General features: G+C 51.7%; 1 protein-coding gene across 3 annotated transcripts in view; it reads left to right on the plus strand.

Moving 5' to 3' along the window:
• Nucleotides 1-1,037: 1,037 nt before the first annotated feature.
• ABTB3 (ankyrin repeat and BTB domain containing 3) overlaps nucleotides 1,038-16,685 on the plus strand; it is a gene marked incomplete at its 5' end in the record, with an annotated part of 237,531 nt that continues 221,883 nt past the window's right edge. For all 3 annotated transcript variants that reach the window (XM_084876948.1, XM_084876949.1, XM_084876950.1), the window contains one exon: nucleotides 1,038-2,756. In XM_084876948.1, the coding sequence (XP_084733074.1) occupies nucleotides 1,598-2,756 (1,159 nt within the window). The remainder of the gene's footprint in view (nucleotides 2,757-16,685) is intronic.

The following is a 16,685-nucleotide window of genomic DNA, read 5'->3' on the forward strand; positions in this document are numbered from 1 at the left end:
CACCCAAGCCAGCATTGAAGGATGTGGGCTACCTTGTTACAGGAGGGGACTTCTAAGCGGAACATTCTAGCCAGCCAGAGGAAGAGGGGTTCCTATCCCAGGCAGATGTTGTGTGGGGGCTGGGAGTACCCGGGGAAAGAAGATCAGTTTCTGGCCTGGTGGGTGGAGGCAAACAAGACAATGCCCTTTGACATAAATGCAGCCAAGTCACGCATAGCGTCGTATCTTTCTTTAGTCAAACAGTAAATTCCCCTGGGTGCAAATTTACCCTTTTTAAGGCTGAACTGCCTGGAACCACCCGCCAGGACCGCCAAGTGGGACAGGAGCCTACCCTCCAGCCGCTCCCCCCACCCCCCCACTCCAGGTTTGAAGGATGGGCGCAGGGTCTTGGCTACTGACAGGTACCTAGTGACTGTGCCCCGGTGGCAGGCAGGCGGCCTAAGTCCAGAGATACAGCCTTCCGGTGGTCTCACCTCTCAGGCCCCTCAGCTCGCCTGGTTTATTATTTCCACTGGGGCAAACGGGCTGAAAGAGGGCCGCCTTCATCGGTTTGGGTCCCCGCAGGTGAGAGAGAGTGCAGAGGGAGAAAAAAACGTGCTTCGTGTAGTAAAGAAAGAAAGAAAGAAAAAAAAAAGGAAGTGAAATCCGAAACGCCGCGGCAGGCCCAGGGACCCCAGGCAGACACTGTAAGAACAGCCAAGGGGAGCAATCACCTGCCCAACCTACCCCCTTCCCGTTCCGGTACCAAAGCTGGGAGTCTGAGGGGCAGGGACAGAAGCGGGGACTTCTGCATCCCTAAGCTCTCATAGCCCACGTCCCCCAATTCTCAGGGGGCTGCTCCCCACTTCCTGTAGCCTAGATTGCAGCCAGGGGGCGTGTGTGAGGGGTGGGGATGGGTGGAGCTGAAAAATTAAAAAAAAAGAAAAAAGAAAAAAAAGAAAAAAGGCGAGGTAATTAGCATCCTCCGATGCCATTGGCTCTCCTCGGGCCCTGCTTTGCATACGCCCGCCCCGCAGGCTGCCCGGGGTTTGCGGGATTTGGCCGGGCGCTCGGCTGCCGCGGTCGCTGCTGCGCTCCAGTGCGGGGCGGGCGGGCGGCGCCGAGAGAGCCCCGTGCGGGGACCTGGGAGCCGGGAGCCGGAGCCCGGAGCCCGGAGCCCGGAGCCGGGAGCCCGGAGCCGGGAGCGAGCTGCCGCCGGAGCTGCTGCTGCGGCGGCATCCGAATTGATTTCCGTCTTACAAACACCGAGGCGGCGCCCGGCGGCTTGTGCAGCCGGCCCGGCCCAGGAAGGAGAGGCTCAGATACTTTTATTTTATTTTGGAAGGAAGCGGGGAGTCCCGGGGGTGTCCCGCTCCCCGCTGGTGGCCCAGCTCAGGCCCGGGCTCTGGAGGATGACTCCGGGGGCTGCGGGCTGCATCCCAGCGGCGGCGGCTCGGGGAGGCGGCGGCGGAAAGTAGTCGCACTCGGGAGCCGCGGCTGGTGGAAAAGTGAGCAGATCGGGGAGCGGACTCGGCTCTCCCCGCGCCCCGGCGCCCGCCGCTTCCCGCTGCTCCGCACCCCCGGCTCCCCGGCGGCCGCAGCATGAAGTGGCGCAGCGATGGCCAGGAGAGGTAAGAAGCCCGTAGTCCGGACGCTGGAGGACCTGACGCTGGACTCGGGGTATGGTGGCGCGGCGGACTCGGTGCGCTCCTCCAACGTGTCCCTGTGCTGTTCCGACTCGCACCCGGCGTCCCCGTATGGCGGGAGCGGCTGGCCGCCTCTAGCTGACTCCATGCACAGCCGGCACGACAGCTTCGACACGGTCAACACTGCCCTGGTGGAGGACTCCGAAGGGCTGGACTGCGCGGGCCAGCACTGCTCGCGGCTGCTGCCGGACCTCGACGAGGTGCCCTGGACCCTCCAGGAGCTGGAGGCGCTGCTGCTGCGCTCGCGGGACCCCCGGGCGGGCCCGGCGGCCCCGGGAGGCGGCGGCGGCGGCCTGCCCAGAGACGCGCTGGCCAAGCTGTCCATGCTGGTGAGCCGGGCGCTCGTACGCATCGCCAAGGAGGCGCAGCGCCTGAGCCTGCGCTTCGCCAAGTGCACCAAGTACGAGATCCAGAGCGCCATGGAGATCGTGCTGTCCTGGAGCCTGGCGGCGCACTGCACGGCGGCCGCGCTGGCCGCGCTGTCCCTCTACAACATGAGCAGCGCCGGCGGCGACCGCCTGGGCCGCGGCAAGTCCGCCCGCTGCGGCCTCACCTTCTCCGTGGGCCGCGTGTACCGCTGGATGGTGGACAGCCGCGTGGCGCTGCGCATCCACGAGCACGCCGCCATCTACCTGACGGCCTGCATGGAGAGCCTGTTCCGGGACATCTACGCGCGGGTCGTGGCCTCCGGGCTGCCCCGGGGCGGCAGCGGCCCCGGCTCGGCCTCCAGCTCCGGCCCAGGCTCCGGCTCGGGCCCTGGCGCGGCCCCCGCGGCGGCGGAGAAGGAGCGGGAGGCGCCCGGAGGGGGCGCGGCGGGCGGCGGCGCCTGCAGCGCGGCCAGCAGCGCCAGCGGGAGCAGCAGCTGTTGCGCCCCTCCGGCCGCCGCCGCCCCGGCCCCGGCCCCCCCGCCGCCCGCCGCGGCCAACCACCACCACCACCCCCACCTCCACGCGCTCCACGAGGCGCCCAGGTTCACCATGGAGACGCTGGAGCACACGGTCAACAACGACTCGGAGATCTGGGGGCTCCTGCAGCCGTACCAGCACCTCATCTGCGGGAAGAACGCCAGCGGTAAGTGCCCGCGCGGGCGCTCCTCCACGGGGCCAACTCTCCTGGCAAGTTGGCCTCCTTCCCCCCGCTTCCCCCCGCGTCGTTCAGCCCCCCGAGGCCGGCCCTCGGAGGGGACCCCCGAGCTGGAGGCGACGGGGCCCCGCCTGCGGGTTCCCTCCCGGGCTCAGGCTCCTGAGGTCCCGGGTGTGAGAGCGCGCGGGTCCGCCCACCCTGCGGGGCCGCCTCCCGCCTGCTGGAGGGCGGAGCCCGGCACCCTGTTGGGGGGCAGGTTTGCGATCGTTTGCGCGTAGCCCGTATTTCTGCCCAATCCTTGTTTTTTTGTTTTGTTTTGACCTTGAAGATGCCAAATTCTCAAGCCCACGAGTTTGTCTCCCTGAATTCGCGAGGGGGCCCTTCTTCCCTCCGCCACCCGGTTCCCATATTTCCCCGTACCCTCGGGGCAGCCAGGGCCCCGCGTGGAAGGCAGAACCCCTGGGAGCTCAGCTCGCTGGTGGCTGGGACGGCGAGGGAGAGGGGTGTGTGGGGAGAAGGTGCGGCGGGAAGACTGATCCGTCCCAAGTTTTTCCGGGCAGTTTGTGAGGGCCAGAGCGCACAGCTGGTGGGCGCTGCGCAGGGACACCCCTCCCCAATTTCCACCTCCCAGCCCGTGCCGTTTGGGGAGCCCTGTGGCAGGAGCTGCAGCCCTTGCCACTCGGCTTAAGGAGCAACCACCGGGGGCCCGGGCAGGACGGGAGTGGGCGGGGTTCTGGAGGGGGTGTGTGTGTCCGTGTAAGGCAGGCGCCGCTTCCAGCAGGTTCTGCCCTTCTTCCCGCACCCCCCTGTGTTGGAGGCGGGAGCTGGGTGGGATGGAACCTGCAGTTCTGGCGGCGGAGGGGGTGGGGCTGTGTGTGTGTGTGTGTGGGGGGCTCTTGTTTTCCAGAGCTCGAGCTGGCGGTCCTCCCTCGTCTGTGAAAGCGAGCCGCGCTAGACACTTCAAAGCTTCCATTTTTCCACCGGAAATGGTAGAAGCGTAACTGGAGAGTCTAAAAGCGAAATCAAACTTTGTTTTCTAGTCGGCGGTTTGGCCGGAGGTTGCGTGGTTGGGAGCTGAAATGCAGTCTTTTCTGGGCGGATTTCATTCGTGTTGCTGCCTGTCGGTTTCCCGGGGGCTGGGGGAGAGGCTCGGCCGGGCCTCGGGGGTACCCGATGTGCATGGGGGTGCGTGCGTGTCTGTGATCCTCTCCGTGCGCGCGTGTGCGCGGCGCTGCGTGCGTGTGTGTGTGTGTGTGTGTGCGCGCGTGCGTGTGTGCGTGTGCATGCGTGTGTGTGTGTGTGTGTGTGTGTGTGTTAGGGGTTTCTGTGCGTGGGGGCCACGGGCTCCCAGAGGAACCCACCCTCCGGCTCTCAGTCCCTTCACCTGGCTTTGATCACCGTGGGGGGAGGGGAAGGAAGGAGCCTAGCCGGTGTGTGTGGTTCTGGTGGTGTTGGGGGGCTGGGAGGGCGGGGTCGCGACTTCCGTGTGGACAGGGGAGACTTTTCCCGAGCTCTTCCCCCTCCGCTGCCAGCCGAGGGCGCTACCCTAAAGAGAGGGTATCTCGGAGGCTTTCCCTCCCCACCCACCCGGGAGAAATTCTGACCGAGATGGCAACACCTGGAGAAGGCATTGATCTTTGCGTGTGTTGGATACACCTGCAAAACCCAGGCGCTTGGATGGCACTGGGTTGTTCCTTGTTTGGAACCCTAGCCCCATGGAAAGCGCATGGGGCTGACATTTCTTTCCACTGCGTGTGCTCATGGGCCTTGTTCTTAGCTCCTCCATCACCATCATTTCTTTACTCTTTACTCCCCTCCCTCCTCTTCTCCCTGCTCCCCAGCCCCTCCTCACCCAGTCCTTATCCCCAACTGGAGTGAGAACCGCCTCTTATTCTCCCCCCACCCCAAGGTTTCCTTTGGCAGGAAGAAGCAGTCCCCTTAGAGGGCTCCAGTTTGGGAATCTGAGCCCCCTGCTCACCCCTGTCTGCCATTCTCTGGAAATGATGGCTTTGGTGACTCGCTTTCTTTCCCGGGGCCTCAGTCTCCACATCTGTAACGTCAGGGCGGAGCTCTGTAAGACACCCCAGGTCCCTCGTGTCTGCATCTGTTTGTGCTCGTCGTCTGTGTTTTCAAGCTGGTTTTACTTCTATGGTCTTGAGCATCTTTTCAAGGCAATGCTTGTGTTTATGCTTTTGGGAGGGAGTATAATTTAAGAAAGGAGAAGGCCGGAGCGCTGGTTTTGGGCAGGGTGAGTGTGTGGTGTCTGGGGTTTGCTGTCATCACAGCATTTCCCACAGAGCTTAACTCCTCGGTTCCAGGGCCCCTGCAGCCGTCTCTTAGAGTGAGATCTACTCTCATTTCATCGTGATCTCTTCGTCTCTCTTCCTGGGCTTGTTTAAAATGGCAGGCCGTCTTTGCAGAAAAGTGAAGGAATGAATGAGTGATTCACTTCTTGGGTGTCTGAAACATACCTTAAACATCACACCTGTTTCTTAAACTGTTTGCACGGCAGTCTTTCCATGGTCTGCAAGGCTTATGAAAGAGCTCATTGCCTTACATAATAATTTTTCCCCCCTTTGACTCAGGAGCATCGCTTAACCATTCGTGTGTGAATTCATTTGTTCAGCCATATTTAGTGAGCAATTACCAAGTCTAAGGTCTGAGGAAGTAGTGAGGTACATAGGCAATGACAGCTAACAGGCATCCTACACTCTGCTGTATGTCAGTCCATCTAATGTTCAACGTTGCTTTGAAAGGGTACTGCTATATCCCCATTCTACACGAGAGGATGACTGAGGCACGGGGAACTGAAGTACAGTATCTTCCTTTCGTGTCTTGCTCTTTGGGGACAAATGACCTCCCTGCCTTCAGGCAGCCCTCCCTGCCCTTATTACATGGACAGCTGAAGAGGCCCGTCACACCCTGGCATTCTTCCTGTCTCAATGTACACACCTTTTGTTCCTACCACACTGAACGGGACAGTGCAGGATTTTACGTTTTCCCATCCCCTGCCGAGGCTAAGGGAGGGTCTGGTACACAGTTGGAGCTTATTAGATGCTTGTTGAGTTGAGCAAGCTATTGTACTATATTGTATAATAATCTTCTGAAAGGAGCTATTAAATTTCCAGCTTTTTAAAAAATATTTTTATTGATTTTAGAGAGTAAGAGAGAGAGAAACATCAATGATGAGAATCATTGATCGGCTGCCTCCAGCACACTCCCCTCTGGGATCAAGCCTGAACCTAGGCATGCACCCTTGGCCAGAATTGAACCTGGGGCCTTCAGTCCTCAGGCTGATGCTCTATCCACTGAACCAAACTGGCTGGGGCGAATTTTTTAGTTTCTTGACTCATCTTTCCAAGTCTCCCTCTCTCTCTTTTTTTTTTCTACCTCGGCTGCCCCTTCTTCCTGCCATCTCTGCACCTGTCCACCCTTCGGATTGCTGCCAAGGCCTGAGGAATCATGCAACTAGTCATGTGGAAATCAACTCAGAAAAACAAAAGATAATTGGCTCTAACTGAGGGCTTGGTCACTCTCAAAACATCACAGGCGTGGGCTTAGGGCATGAAGTTTGTGGCGATTGTTTTCCTCTTTGGAACTGTGTGTGTGTGTGTGTGTGTGTGTGTGTGTGTGTGTGTGTGTTTAATGTTGATAGCTGTTTGGAAGAGCTGAGGACCCCACTGAGCATTGCATTTCTCTGGGCTTTTTAAAATTTGGCTTGGTTGATTTTGGTGAAGCTAAACAAGGAGCTGGCAGAGTGTCTCCCATGCTGGTGTATTCGCTAGTCATGTTACCTGGTAAACCCCTTCTGAGCTGGCCAGGTCCCACTCATCCCTGAAGTCGTGGCTCAGGAATGATCTTTCTGGCATCTGTGAGGCCTTCCTTGAGAAACGCCTCCCCCGCTCTCTATACCTGGCCCTTTCACGCCCTTCCCCCATTCCTTAAGAATCCGGACCCTGTTTTAAGTGTTTCCCCATCACACCTTGGCACTTCCAGTGCGACCTTGTGTCTTATTCGTCTTTGGTCTTTGTTTCTCCTTCCATATCACCCAGCACAGCACCTAGCACTTTGTAGATGCTGAGTGCTGTTTGTTGAGTGAATATAACTGGCTCATTAAATCTTTGGGATTTAAAATTTGCCCATCAGCATCTGTAAAGGCTTCTAAAGTCAGACCTTTTGGATTTGAATTTCAAGGCTGCCATTTTCTAGCTGTGTGTTCTCAGGTATGTGTTCTAACCCCTCTGAGCTCCAGAGTTCTCAGTTGTAAAATGAAAGTAATAGTTATGAGGGTCAAATAAGATATATATATTCATTCCAGTCTGTTGCCTAACACATGGCAGAGGTCAAAATCCAGGCATAATCATGTCTCTTACTTCTGTGTCATCCAGATGAACTGTTCCCAATATGTTCAGTGTGGTTAGAGCCAGCAGCGTGCAGAATTTTTAACTGGATCCCCCTTCCCAATAATTCCAGCATCAAATAATTCAGTGTTCCCACCACAGGGATTGATTTCAGAAAGGAAGGGAGAAGGAGAGAGAGATAGAAACATCAATGATGAGAGAGAATCATTGATTGGCTGCCTCCTGCACACCCCACAATGGGGATGGAGCCCACAACCTGGGCATGTGCCTTGACCTGGAATGGAAACGTGACTTCCTGGTTCGTATGTTGACACTGAACCACTGAACCATGCTGGTGGTGCAGAAAGTAGCTCATTTTATTTGTTGTATCTTTTAAAGGCATTGTTAATGAAGGGGCACGAGGGACCTTTCTGGGGTGCTAGAAATGCTCCTTATATTAATAGGGGGGTGGGTTCAGAGGTACCGTATTTTCCGGTGTATAAGACGACCCCCCCTAATTTTACAGTTAAAACATAGGTTTAGGCCTATATTCGCTGTATAAGACTACCCCCCACTTCAAAGAAAAGTCTTACTTTGTCGTCAAGATCTGCAGGTAATTTTTGTGCAATTTTGGTCTTTTGCCCCCGATTTTCGGCTGACTTTTTTTCGGTTCAAAAGTTGTCTTATACGCCGGAAAATACTATATGTTTTTGTCCAAATGCATTGCCTTGTAAATTTTAGATATGTGCATTTCACTGTATTGCAAAATATACTTCAGTAAAAAAGAGGACATAAAAAAAGAAGAAAAGCCTTAGGCATCCTTGCATGAACTTTTGCTTTAAGTTGCAGAAGAGTCTGGAAGAGGCAGAGTGGCAGGATGAAAGGGAGAGACCTTTACACTGAGAAAGTTCTGCCCTCAGAGTTTGGCTCTGCCTCTTTATAAAAAGTGACTTAATCTTGCTGAATTTGGTTTTCTCGTCGGCACAGAGAGGGTTGCAAAAAAAAAGAAAAAAAAAAAAAGAAAACTCAAACCTACCACATAGAGTGATTACAAGTATTAAATCAGATCAAGTATGTGAGTTCATCTGCCATATAGTAGGTATTCAATAATAATGGCTTCCTTAAAAAACCAGATTATTCAGGCTGATGATAATAACAATGCTTTGGGGATTTTTGAATAGTCTCTTTCATTTCAGGGATTCCCCAATCACTTTATAAACATTAATTACCAGGAGCCCTTGTCTCGGCAGCACTTGCTCGGTGGGTAGCGTGATTTTCAGATCTTTTGTTTCAGGGCTGTTCCCCTGTAGATTCTGATTCTGCACTAGATTCTTATTCGGCAGCTGCCATGCCCTGGCCTGTTGGTGCTATCCTCTGGTGCATCGTAGCTGTGATGGACAAAAATGCCACAGAAGAAACATCGCGTCTTACAAAGAACAGCAAAAGCTGTCTCCTGAGCCAGCCACAGCAAGTGTCTGTGCGCACAGAGCAGGTTTTTAATTAACTAGCTCAGTGTAAATTAAAACTTGGAATTTGGGTCAGTGGAGGGTTATTTGGTTTTCTATACAGACTCCTCAGTTCAGTGCTGGAGCATTTGCAAATAGAGTGTTTCCTGAAACATAAAGAGAATTAACAACCAACTAAAACAAGGGGGGGCTAACTGGAGACCCAGGGCGGGGCGGGGCAAGCTTCCTGAAGGCCTTTGAGTAAGCAGAAGGCCTCTAATTCTGGGTCTGCTATTATTTATGACCTTGAGCCAGGCACCAAACTCACCTATAAAAATGGGCCTGATCATCATCTGGGGTACATCCAAAATAGTAATCGACTTTGGAGTCGGACACAAAGTAACTTGCAGTTTCCCTATCTGTGAAATGGGTATAATCATAATAATAACTACACTTGTATAATGCTTATTATGTGCCAGGCACTGTGTTAAGAGCTCTATGTATTATAATCATTACAGTTGTATTAGCTATTATAAAAGACAACCCCCAAATCTCGGGAGCTTAATACACTAGAAGGTCATTTATTATTCAGGTTGGCACAGAGAGGTAGAGTGGGAGGAGGCAGGAGGGTCATTTAGGTAGCAAGACTGATGGAGGATTTGTCATTTTTATTGTCACCACCTGACCTTCAGTGTCTTCCTTGCACATTCGTTCAGCCAACAGGTGGAGGAAGAAGAGTGTGGAAAATCTTAAAGTCAGGGGTTGGGTGGGTGGATGGGTTGGTGGGAAGAGATCAGCCAAAGAACTTGTATGCATATATGCATAACCCATTCATAACACAGACAATAGGGTGATGAAGGCCTGGGTGGAGGACCTGTGAGGGGATGGGGGAGTGGGAGGGGGCCAAAAGGGGTCATTGGGGGCAGGGAAGGGTGGGGTAGGACATATGTAATGCTTTCAAAAATAAATATTTAATTAAAAAAAAGTCATTGTGGGTTAAGCCTGCCAGGGATCTCATCATTGTGCTCATGTATCATTGGCCAGCTCTATCATTGGCTTCCTGGCTACCTGGATGCACTCTTCTTCTTACACACATGTTAGCCTTCCACATTCTGTCCAATCCCTGCTTCCAACTTTAAGTCCAGCATCTTTTGGGTACATCTCTGTCCTATCTGTTGGATGGAGTGTGGCTCCTCATGGTCCAGGGACCCATGAGCCAAAGGAGACGGGTTATCTGTGCCCTTATGCCATGTTGGAGGATAACCCAGCAGGAAAAGACAATAGTGGAAGACACTGGCCCTTAATAGTTGTGAAATCTTGCCATGCAGGCACCGTGTGTGGGCAGCACTGTGCGCCCTGGAAGTGGGTGAGGTTCCTGCTTAAGCCTCTGTGAGGAAGTGCCTGGGTCCTTGTTCTCCATGCCCGGGGCTCTGCCCAGGGGGAGGGTTTTCTTTGTTGTTCTTGACCATGCCTGAAATGGACCGCGGTGACTGTGGTCTCCTTGAGGCTCTGAATCTTTTGTAACCTAGTTTTTACCCTTGAACTTTTGAGGTCCAAGTTTTAATGCTGTAACAGTAGAAGACTTAAAGGTCAGGCTTAGAGATTTTGCCAATGCAGTCCTCACAACAACTGGAATCTTCCTCTATGATGTCTAGTGTGCCAGGAGCCACACCTGGAGTTATTTCCTAGACCTTTCTGAAGCCTGCATTATTTCTTAGCTTTCTTAACTCTATGCTTCTTTCTCTCTCTCAACTTAACGCCAGCTACCTTGAGGCCATGAGGCTTAGGTGGAAAGCTTATCCCCTGAGTCTGGTGTTTCACTTAAAAGTCTTCTTAGTCTTTTTTTTTTTTTTTTTCCTGGTTGCTTGGGGTCTAGAAATCGTCGTCTTTTTACCTCTCATCTCTTTCCAATTTTACTTGCAAACTGGCTAATGCATGCCTGAGTTCCTCCCTTTCTCGAATACCATGCTAATCCCAGCCAGGCACAATCAGCAAACTCTTACCATTATGTTTTTTCAAATCTCTTTCTTTGGTGCTTACAGGCTCAGTAGGCAAGGGTTCTGCCTTCTGAGTTTTCATAGATTATCGTTTAACCAAAAATTCTACCGCCGCATAACACAGGTTCCTGGTTTTCCAGTCTTTGACTTAATGACCTGCTATCTGACTTATGAGCCAATGCCACAGATTTAAGCACCCCACTTATGGTACCAGTTACTTTATTGGTTAGGGTAACACTAGCTGTTGTATCAGGTAAACCCTAACATCTTCAGGCTGAACACAATAAACGTTGTCTTCTCATTCCTGTTGAGTCCAGTTGATAGCAGGGGAGGGAGGCACTGTGTTCCATTTATTGAGTGAGAGGCTTCGGCCAGACTGCTAGCAACCAGACTTGCAGGGTTTGACCACTTACCAGCTGTGTAAACCCAGCATTGGGCAAGTTCCCTGACCTCTCTGTGACTCAGTCTCCCCTTTTGTTAAAGGAGAGTGATAATAACACCTAATTCATAGGGTTGTTGGGAAGTGCCAGGCATGTAGAAATTGCTTAATAAATGTTGGCACTGTTGGATTTTGTTATATTCATCATGACCTCTTCTATAGGCACTGTGTTAGATGTTAAGCAACATGGTCCCCGCCTTCATGGAGATTGCAGGCTGGTTGCGCCTTGATTTTTCATCAAATAATCATGCAAATGTAACTTTACGCCTGTGACAGTTGCTACAAAGGAGAGATGCATGGGGTTGTAGGAGTCTCTATGGAGGCTCTTGATGTGGTCAGCAGAAAGGGAAGGCTTTGCTAAGGAAGTGAGGCTTACGTGAGGCTGAAGCATGGCACATTGGGTTGAAAAGGTACAAGAGTACTCTGTGAATACAGACAGAATGTGCAAAGGGCCTGTGGCAGAAGAGAGCATAACGAGGAGAATGACCACTGTGGCTACAGTGGGAGAATGAGGTGAAGAGAGCGGGTGGAGTTGGACCAAGCACCTGCCAGATTAACGAATTTGTCTTTTCCCAAGAACACTGGAGTGCGCTTGAAAGGTTTTATGGAGGGAGATGATATGATCAGATTTGTGTCCTAAAAAGCTTATTGTAGATTGCAGTGTGGAGAGCAGACACCAAGGGGAGGGTGCCTGGGGGAAGGCCAGGTAGGTATTTTCACCCCCATCTTATGCCAAATGCTTCCAAGTTGAAGATGACTCCTCTCCCCGTCCTCATGATTTGATTATTGGCAATTCTGCTTTATTTTTTCCCCCTGATGCAAAGCGGTCCCTTTTATCTCCCCTTCAGTGTAGCATCTTCACTTCCCAGGTGACATTTCTGATACAACGGAGCAGAGGTGCAACCCATCAAACCTATCTCCAAACCAAAAATAACCCTGTCTAGCCAGACACTTGCCAGCCTCCGATGCTCAAGCCCTTGCGTTCATTCCTCAAGGTTGGCACATTCACCTGTGGCCCTCATAGGTCAGGCATTTAAAACTGGCTGCCTCTGTATTAGAGAAACATGTTTATTTTTCTGAAGGATCTGAATTCCTAATCCCGGATGGAGATGTGTGTCGTGTAAATGATTGGCTCACTCAGATGTCCGTCTGGTTGATGCTATGGAGAGGAGTCCTACATGGTACATTGTGCTATCTATCCGAGGGCCTGAGGTCAGGCAGCAAGGGTTCACATCCCAGCGTCATCCCTGGCTGGGCCCCCTTGGGCAAGTGCTTCTCTCTGAGCCTCAGTTTCCTCACCTGTAAGAGTGCCCACCAATAAGGGGTGTTCGGGGATAAAACAAAATACCACGATGTATCTAAGCATTTAGTGTGGCAGCTATTATTGTCCTCCTGCACTCCTCTGAAACCTCTAGTGCAGCACTCCTCAGGTTATATGGAATAGGCCATGTACCTGTTCATCTTTATAGGCCAGGCTGCTGCTTAGTCATCTTTAAATTATTTTTTTTAATTTCTTTATTAATTACGGTATCACATATTTGTCCTCAGCCCCCCAATTCCCATCCCAAACTCCTCCCGACGCATGCCTCCATCCCCCTGTTGTCCATGACTACTGGTTAGGCTCATGCATGCACACAAGTCTTTTGGTTGATCTCTCTCCCTTACCCTCACCCTCCCCTACCTTCCCTCTGAGGTCCAACAGTCTGAACGATGCTTCCCTGTCTCTGGGTCTGTTCTTGTTCATCAGTCTATGCTGTTCATCATTTCCCCTAGATGAGTGAGATCATGTGCTACTAGAAATACACTTATAAGAACCGAAAATGAGACAAGCCATAATGGTTATGCTGAGAGGCAAATGAATCAGTCTGTAGTGAGTTTCTTTCTGGGCCAAGAGTTCTTTTGAGTCCCAATTTCAATGTCAAACAGTTCCTTGTGTCTACATGTCAGCCATGATATTTCAGTTCTGGATGGTGGACAAAAGATGGTTATACAAGTCCGACCCTCTCTGGTTTGGTCCTGGGCATCTTAGTCATCTTTGTGTCTCTATGGGCCACAGGTGGCCTATAGTCTGAGCTTAAATGTATTTTTTCAGCAAATGCATGTAGTCATACACTGTCAACTCCCCGCGGGCAGGGATATTTGTCTGTTTAATTCACCACCATCACCCCAACACTTAGAACAGTGCCTGCACCTGTGGACACTGCATACATATGTGTGGCCTATGAAGCGAACCAGGAATCAGTGGAACTTCACTAACAGGCGAACCAAGAGCCCAGTGTTAACCATTTGCTAACTGGCTGGGCGTCTTCCCCTGTGTTTCCAAATGCTCAGCCCTGAAAAACCTCCTCTTTTCAAGGCTGGTTTCTCTTTGAAGAACGGAAAGGAACGGCGGCTTCTTCTTCCTCTAGACCCACTCTCTTCCTGTGAGACAGCCCTTCGCTCTAATGCAGAGTTTGAAAGCCGTGTCTGCCTGGCCCCTTGGATCTTAGAACTGGGAGAAGCCTGCACAGTTCTCCCGGTGCAGCCTCTCCGCCTTCCGCCTGGGTGTTAGGCGAATTTTGCAAATCAGACACCTGAGAACCAGGAGGATGCAGGTGTGGGCCGCACAGCTGCTGGCGGATGAACTTTAAAAGTGGCTGGGCCCGGACCCCGGTTCTCTGAATCCTTAGGCTGGTGTCTGCAGTGCCACACTGTCCTGAAAAGAAAGAAACAAGGCTTTGTTCTCTTCCCTTCGCTGTGATTCACACCTGGTCCTGTCCGTTGTGGTCCGCCATGGGTTAGCATCTGTGCTGAGCACTTTTCCAATATTCTCTCAGCTTAGTCCTCCAGTCCCACCAGTGAGACCTGTCTTATTGGTTTCACTCTATAGCTGAGGACACTGACCCCGAGAAGCTAACAAGACTCACTCAAGGCCCTGGATTGGGGGTACAGGAGCCTGGGTTCCTACCCTGGTCACCTGGCGTGTCATCGGCAGGCTGTCCCACTCACCGTGTTGGCTGCCTGTGGCAGGAGGAATCTGCTATTTGGGGGGCAATCAGTTTCATGGGATCGGCAATGCAGAACTGTAAATATAAAGAAGTCCCTTGTCCAATCTGCCCCTTTATCTCATTGTGGTTTTGATGATCTCTCCATCTCTCCTTCTTCTCGTCCTTCACTCGGGGAAATAGTTCAGCGTCTGCTCAGTGCCAGGCCCTGGCATAGCAAGAAACGCGCACACCGCCGCCAACATCTGGTCCGGTTCTGTGATTGGAAAGACCAGCCCCATTTGTTTTGCTCCAGAACAGCATGACGCTGATTGATTCGAATACTTAATTCGAGCCTGTTTAACCTAATGTTCCTATTGACTAACTCCGGCTGGCTTCTTCTCCTCCCTTCCCCAGGGCACAGACTCACCTGCCAATTGAGAGGAAACTGAAGCAAGGGGCCACGGGAAGGCAGGAGGAGATACTATTTTTGAGGCCGCACTGACTGTGATGTTGAACCCGCAATGCCTTGTTATATATTATTCGTTCTTTAGACTTGCGCAGTTTACCAAGTAAACTCATCAACCATTGCTATTAGTATTCCTGACAGCCCTGTGGGGTAGGTGGGTAGTAGGTATGCGCATCCTAATTTTGCAGAAGAGGAAGCGGAGGGGGAACAGGAGGTGGCGTTCCTTGCCCGAGGTCACCAAATTGTGGCAGCGCGGAGCATCTGCTTGATGTTCTGTGCTTCCTGATGCCACTCTTTGCGCATGGGTGTGGCTCGTGTCTTTTGAGAACCTGGATTTAGTATCGCATGGACAGGAACAGAGCACATGGGGTCTGACCTGAAGACCGATAAGGATGTGGAGGTTACCCCAACTTTTGGCCCCCAGCCTTTGGTTAGAACCTTGAGTCTGCTGACCCCCACTCTTCTAACGTTAGCCTTGGGAGGGGAAGAGGCTCCTATGGGCGCCCTCAGAGCATTGTGATATGGGTTCCATTGCTGATACTCGGAGGCCAGGAAGTCCACAAACATCCATTAGAAAGGAGAGGGGGCACTGGGAGAGGAGGATCCTGGGAGCTTCTGCTGGGCTCTGCAGAACACAGCTGGCCCCTTAGCCACCTCCCCACTGGCCCAAAAGAATGGACCCCCATTCTTGCTGGAGTGTGTCTCCCTCTTCCCCATCTCGTCCCCATTAAATGTAGGTGATGGCTGGAAAAAGTGTGTCACTATTTTGCTGTGTGTATAATATCCTTCCTGATTTTCTGTGGGCTCAGATTTCTCTGCCATCATCCTATGTCCTCAGGAATTCTTGCAAGCTGAGAAAAATCCAGTGAGCCAAACGCAATGCGTGAGGTTGACTTCATGTTAATGGGCCTCAGCCACTTTCTAGAGGCATCTGGCCCGACCAGAGCAAGCTCTTTCCGGAGGAAAACACCAGCGCAGAGGCTCACGAAGCCCACGTACCTCAGCTCAGCTGTAAAATGCACCCTGTTCCCGCGCAAAAGAGGTCCCCCCATGATGCACTGGGTGGGGTGTAGAAAGATGAGGTGTGTCCAGTGGGAGGCAGGCTCCTATCCAGGTTTCTGACTTTTCTCGTTTTCAACATGCCAGAAGTTTTCCATTGAAAAGACAGCCACAACCAGTAATCCTTAGACATTCTGTTCACGGGGTGCCTGTTACAGATCTTAATCATTCATCATGTTTCCTTAAAGTAAAATGAGTTTTCTATGAGAGAAGAGGTAGGAGGTTATTGATTGTGTGTCGTATAGCAAAGACAGCTTCAGTTTGTTTTCATTTGGAACGAGCCGGGGAAGTATTTGTGAACTGCAGGGTTGCTGGCAAACAGGCAGATTGGTGGTGCCTGGTGTGTGTGCGTGTGCGTGCGTGTATACACATGTGCACCTACATCGGCTCAGCAAAGTTGTCAGAAACCAAACATTTGCCATTGCGTCTAAGTTTAGGTTGAGTTTCCATAGCTAAAAATTTTTAGACTGTCATATAGGTGGTTTTATTTTTTTTTTAAATTATTTTTATTTTTTAAATATATTTTATTGATTTTTTACAGAGAGGAAGGGAGAGAGATAGAAAGTTAGAAACATTGATGAGAAAGAAACATCGATCAGCTGCCTCCTGCACAACCCCTACTGGGGATGTGCTCGCAACCAAGGTAAATGCCCTTGACCGGAATCGAACCCAGGACCTTTCAGTCTGCAGGCCGAAGCTCTAACCACTGAGCCAAACCAGTTTTGGCAATATAGGTAGTTTTAATGTCTTCCTACATCTAGCCTCCCCATCCTTGGAGACACCATCCCATCCCCATTAAATGCCTATGATGGCTGGCAAAAGTGTGTAACTATTATATAATATTTTGCTGTGTATATAATATCCTCCCGCATTTTCTGTGGGCTCTGATTTCTCTGCCACCCCATCATATGTCCTCAGGAATTCTTGCAAACTGAGAAAAATCCGGTGAGCCAAATGCGATTCGCGAGGTTGACTTCATGTTACGGGTCTCAGCCACTTAATTACACAGGAATTAATTATGGCTTTCCTGCTTTCTTTTCATGTTTTGGAACTGATCGTTTTCACTTTCAAGGCGGCAGATATTTTTGTAGGCTCAGGAAGAGGCCCCGAAACTGAGTTACCTCATGGAAAAAAAATGGTCCGCATTGAGATTGGCCTCAGAAAGGTTATTCTTGACAGTCTCACCGTCCAACTGAGGCATTGCA

Source organism: Pipistrellus hanaki (genome assembly GCF_964339955.1).
Source record: "Pipistrellus hanaki genome assembly, chromosome: 3".
Classification (NCBI taxonomy): domain Eukaryota; kingdom Metazoa; phylum Chordata; class Mammalia; order Chiroptera; family Vespertilionidae; genus Pipistrellus; species Pipistrellus hanaki.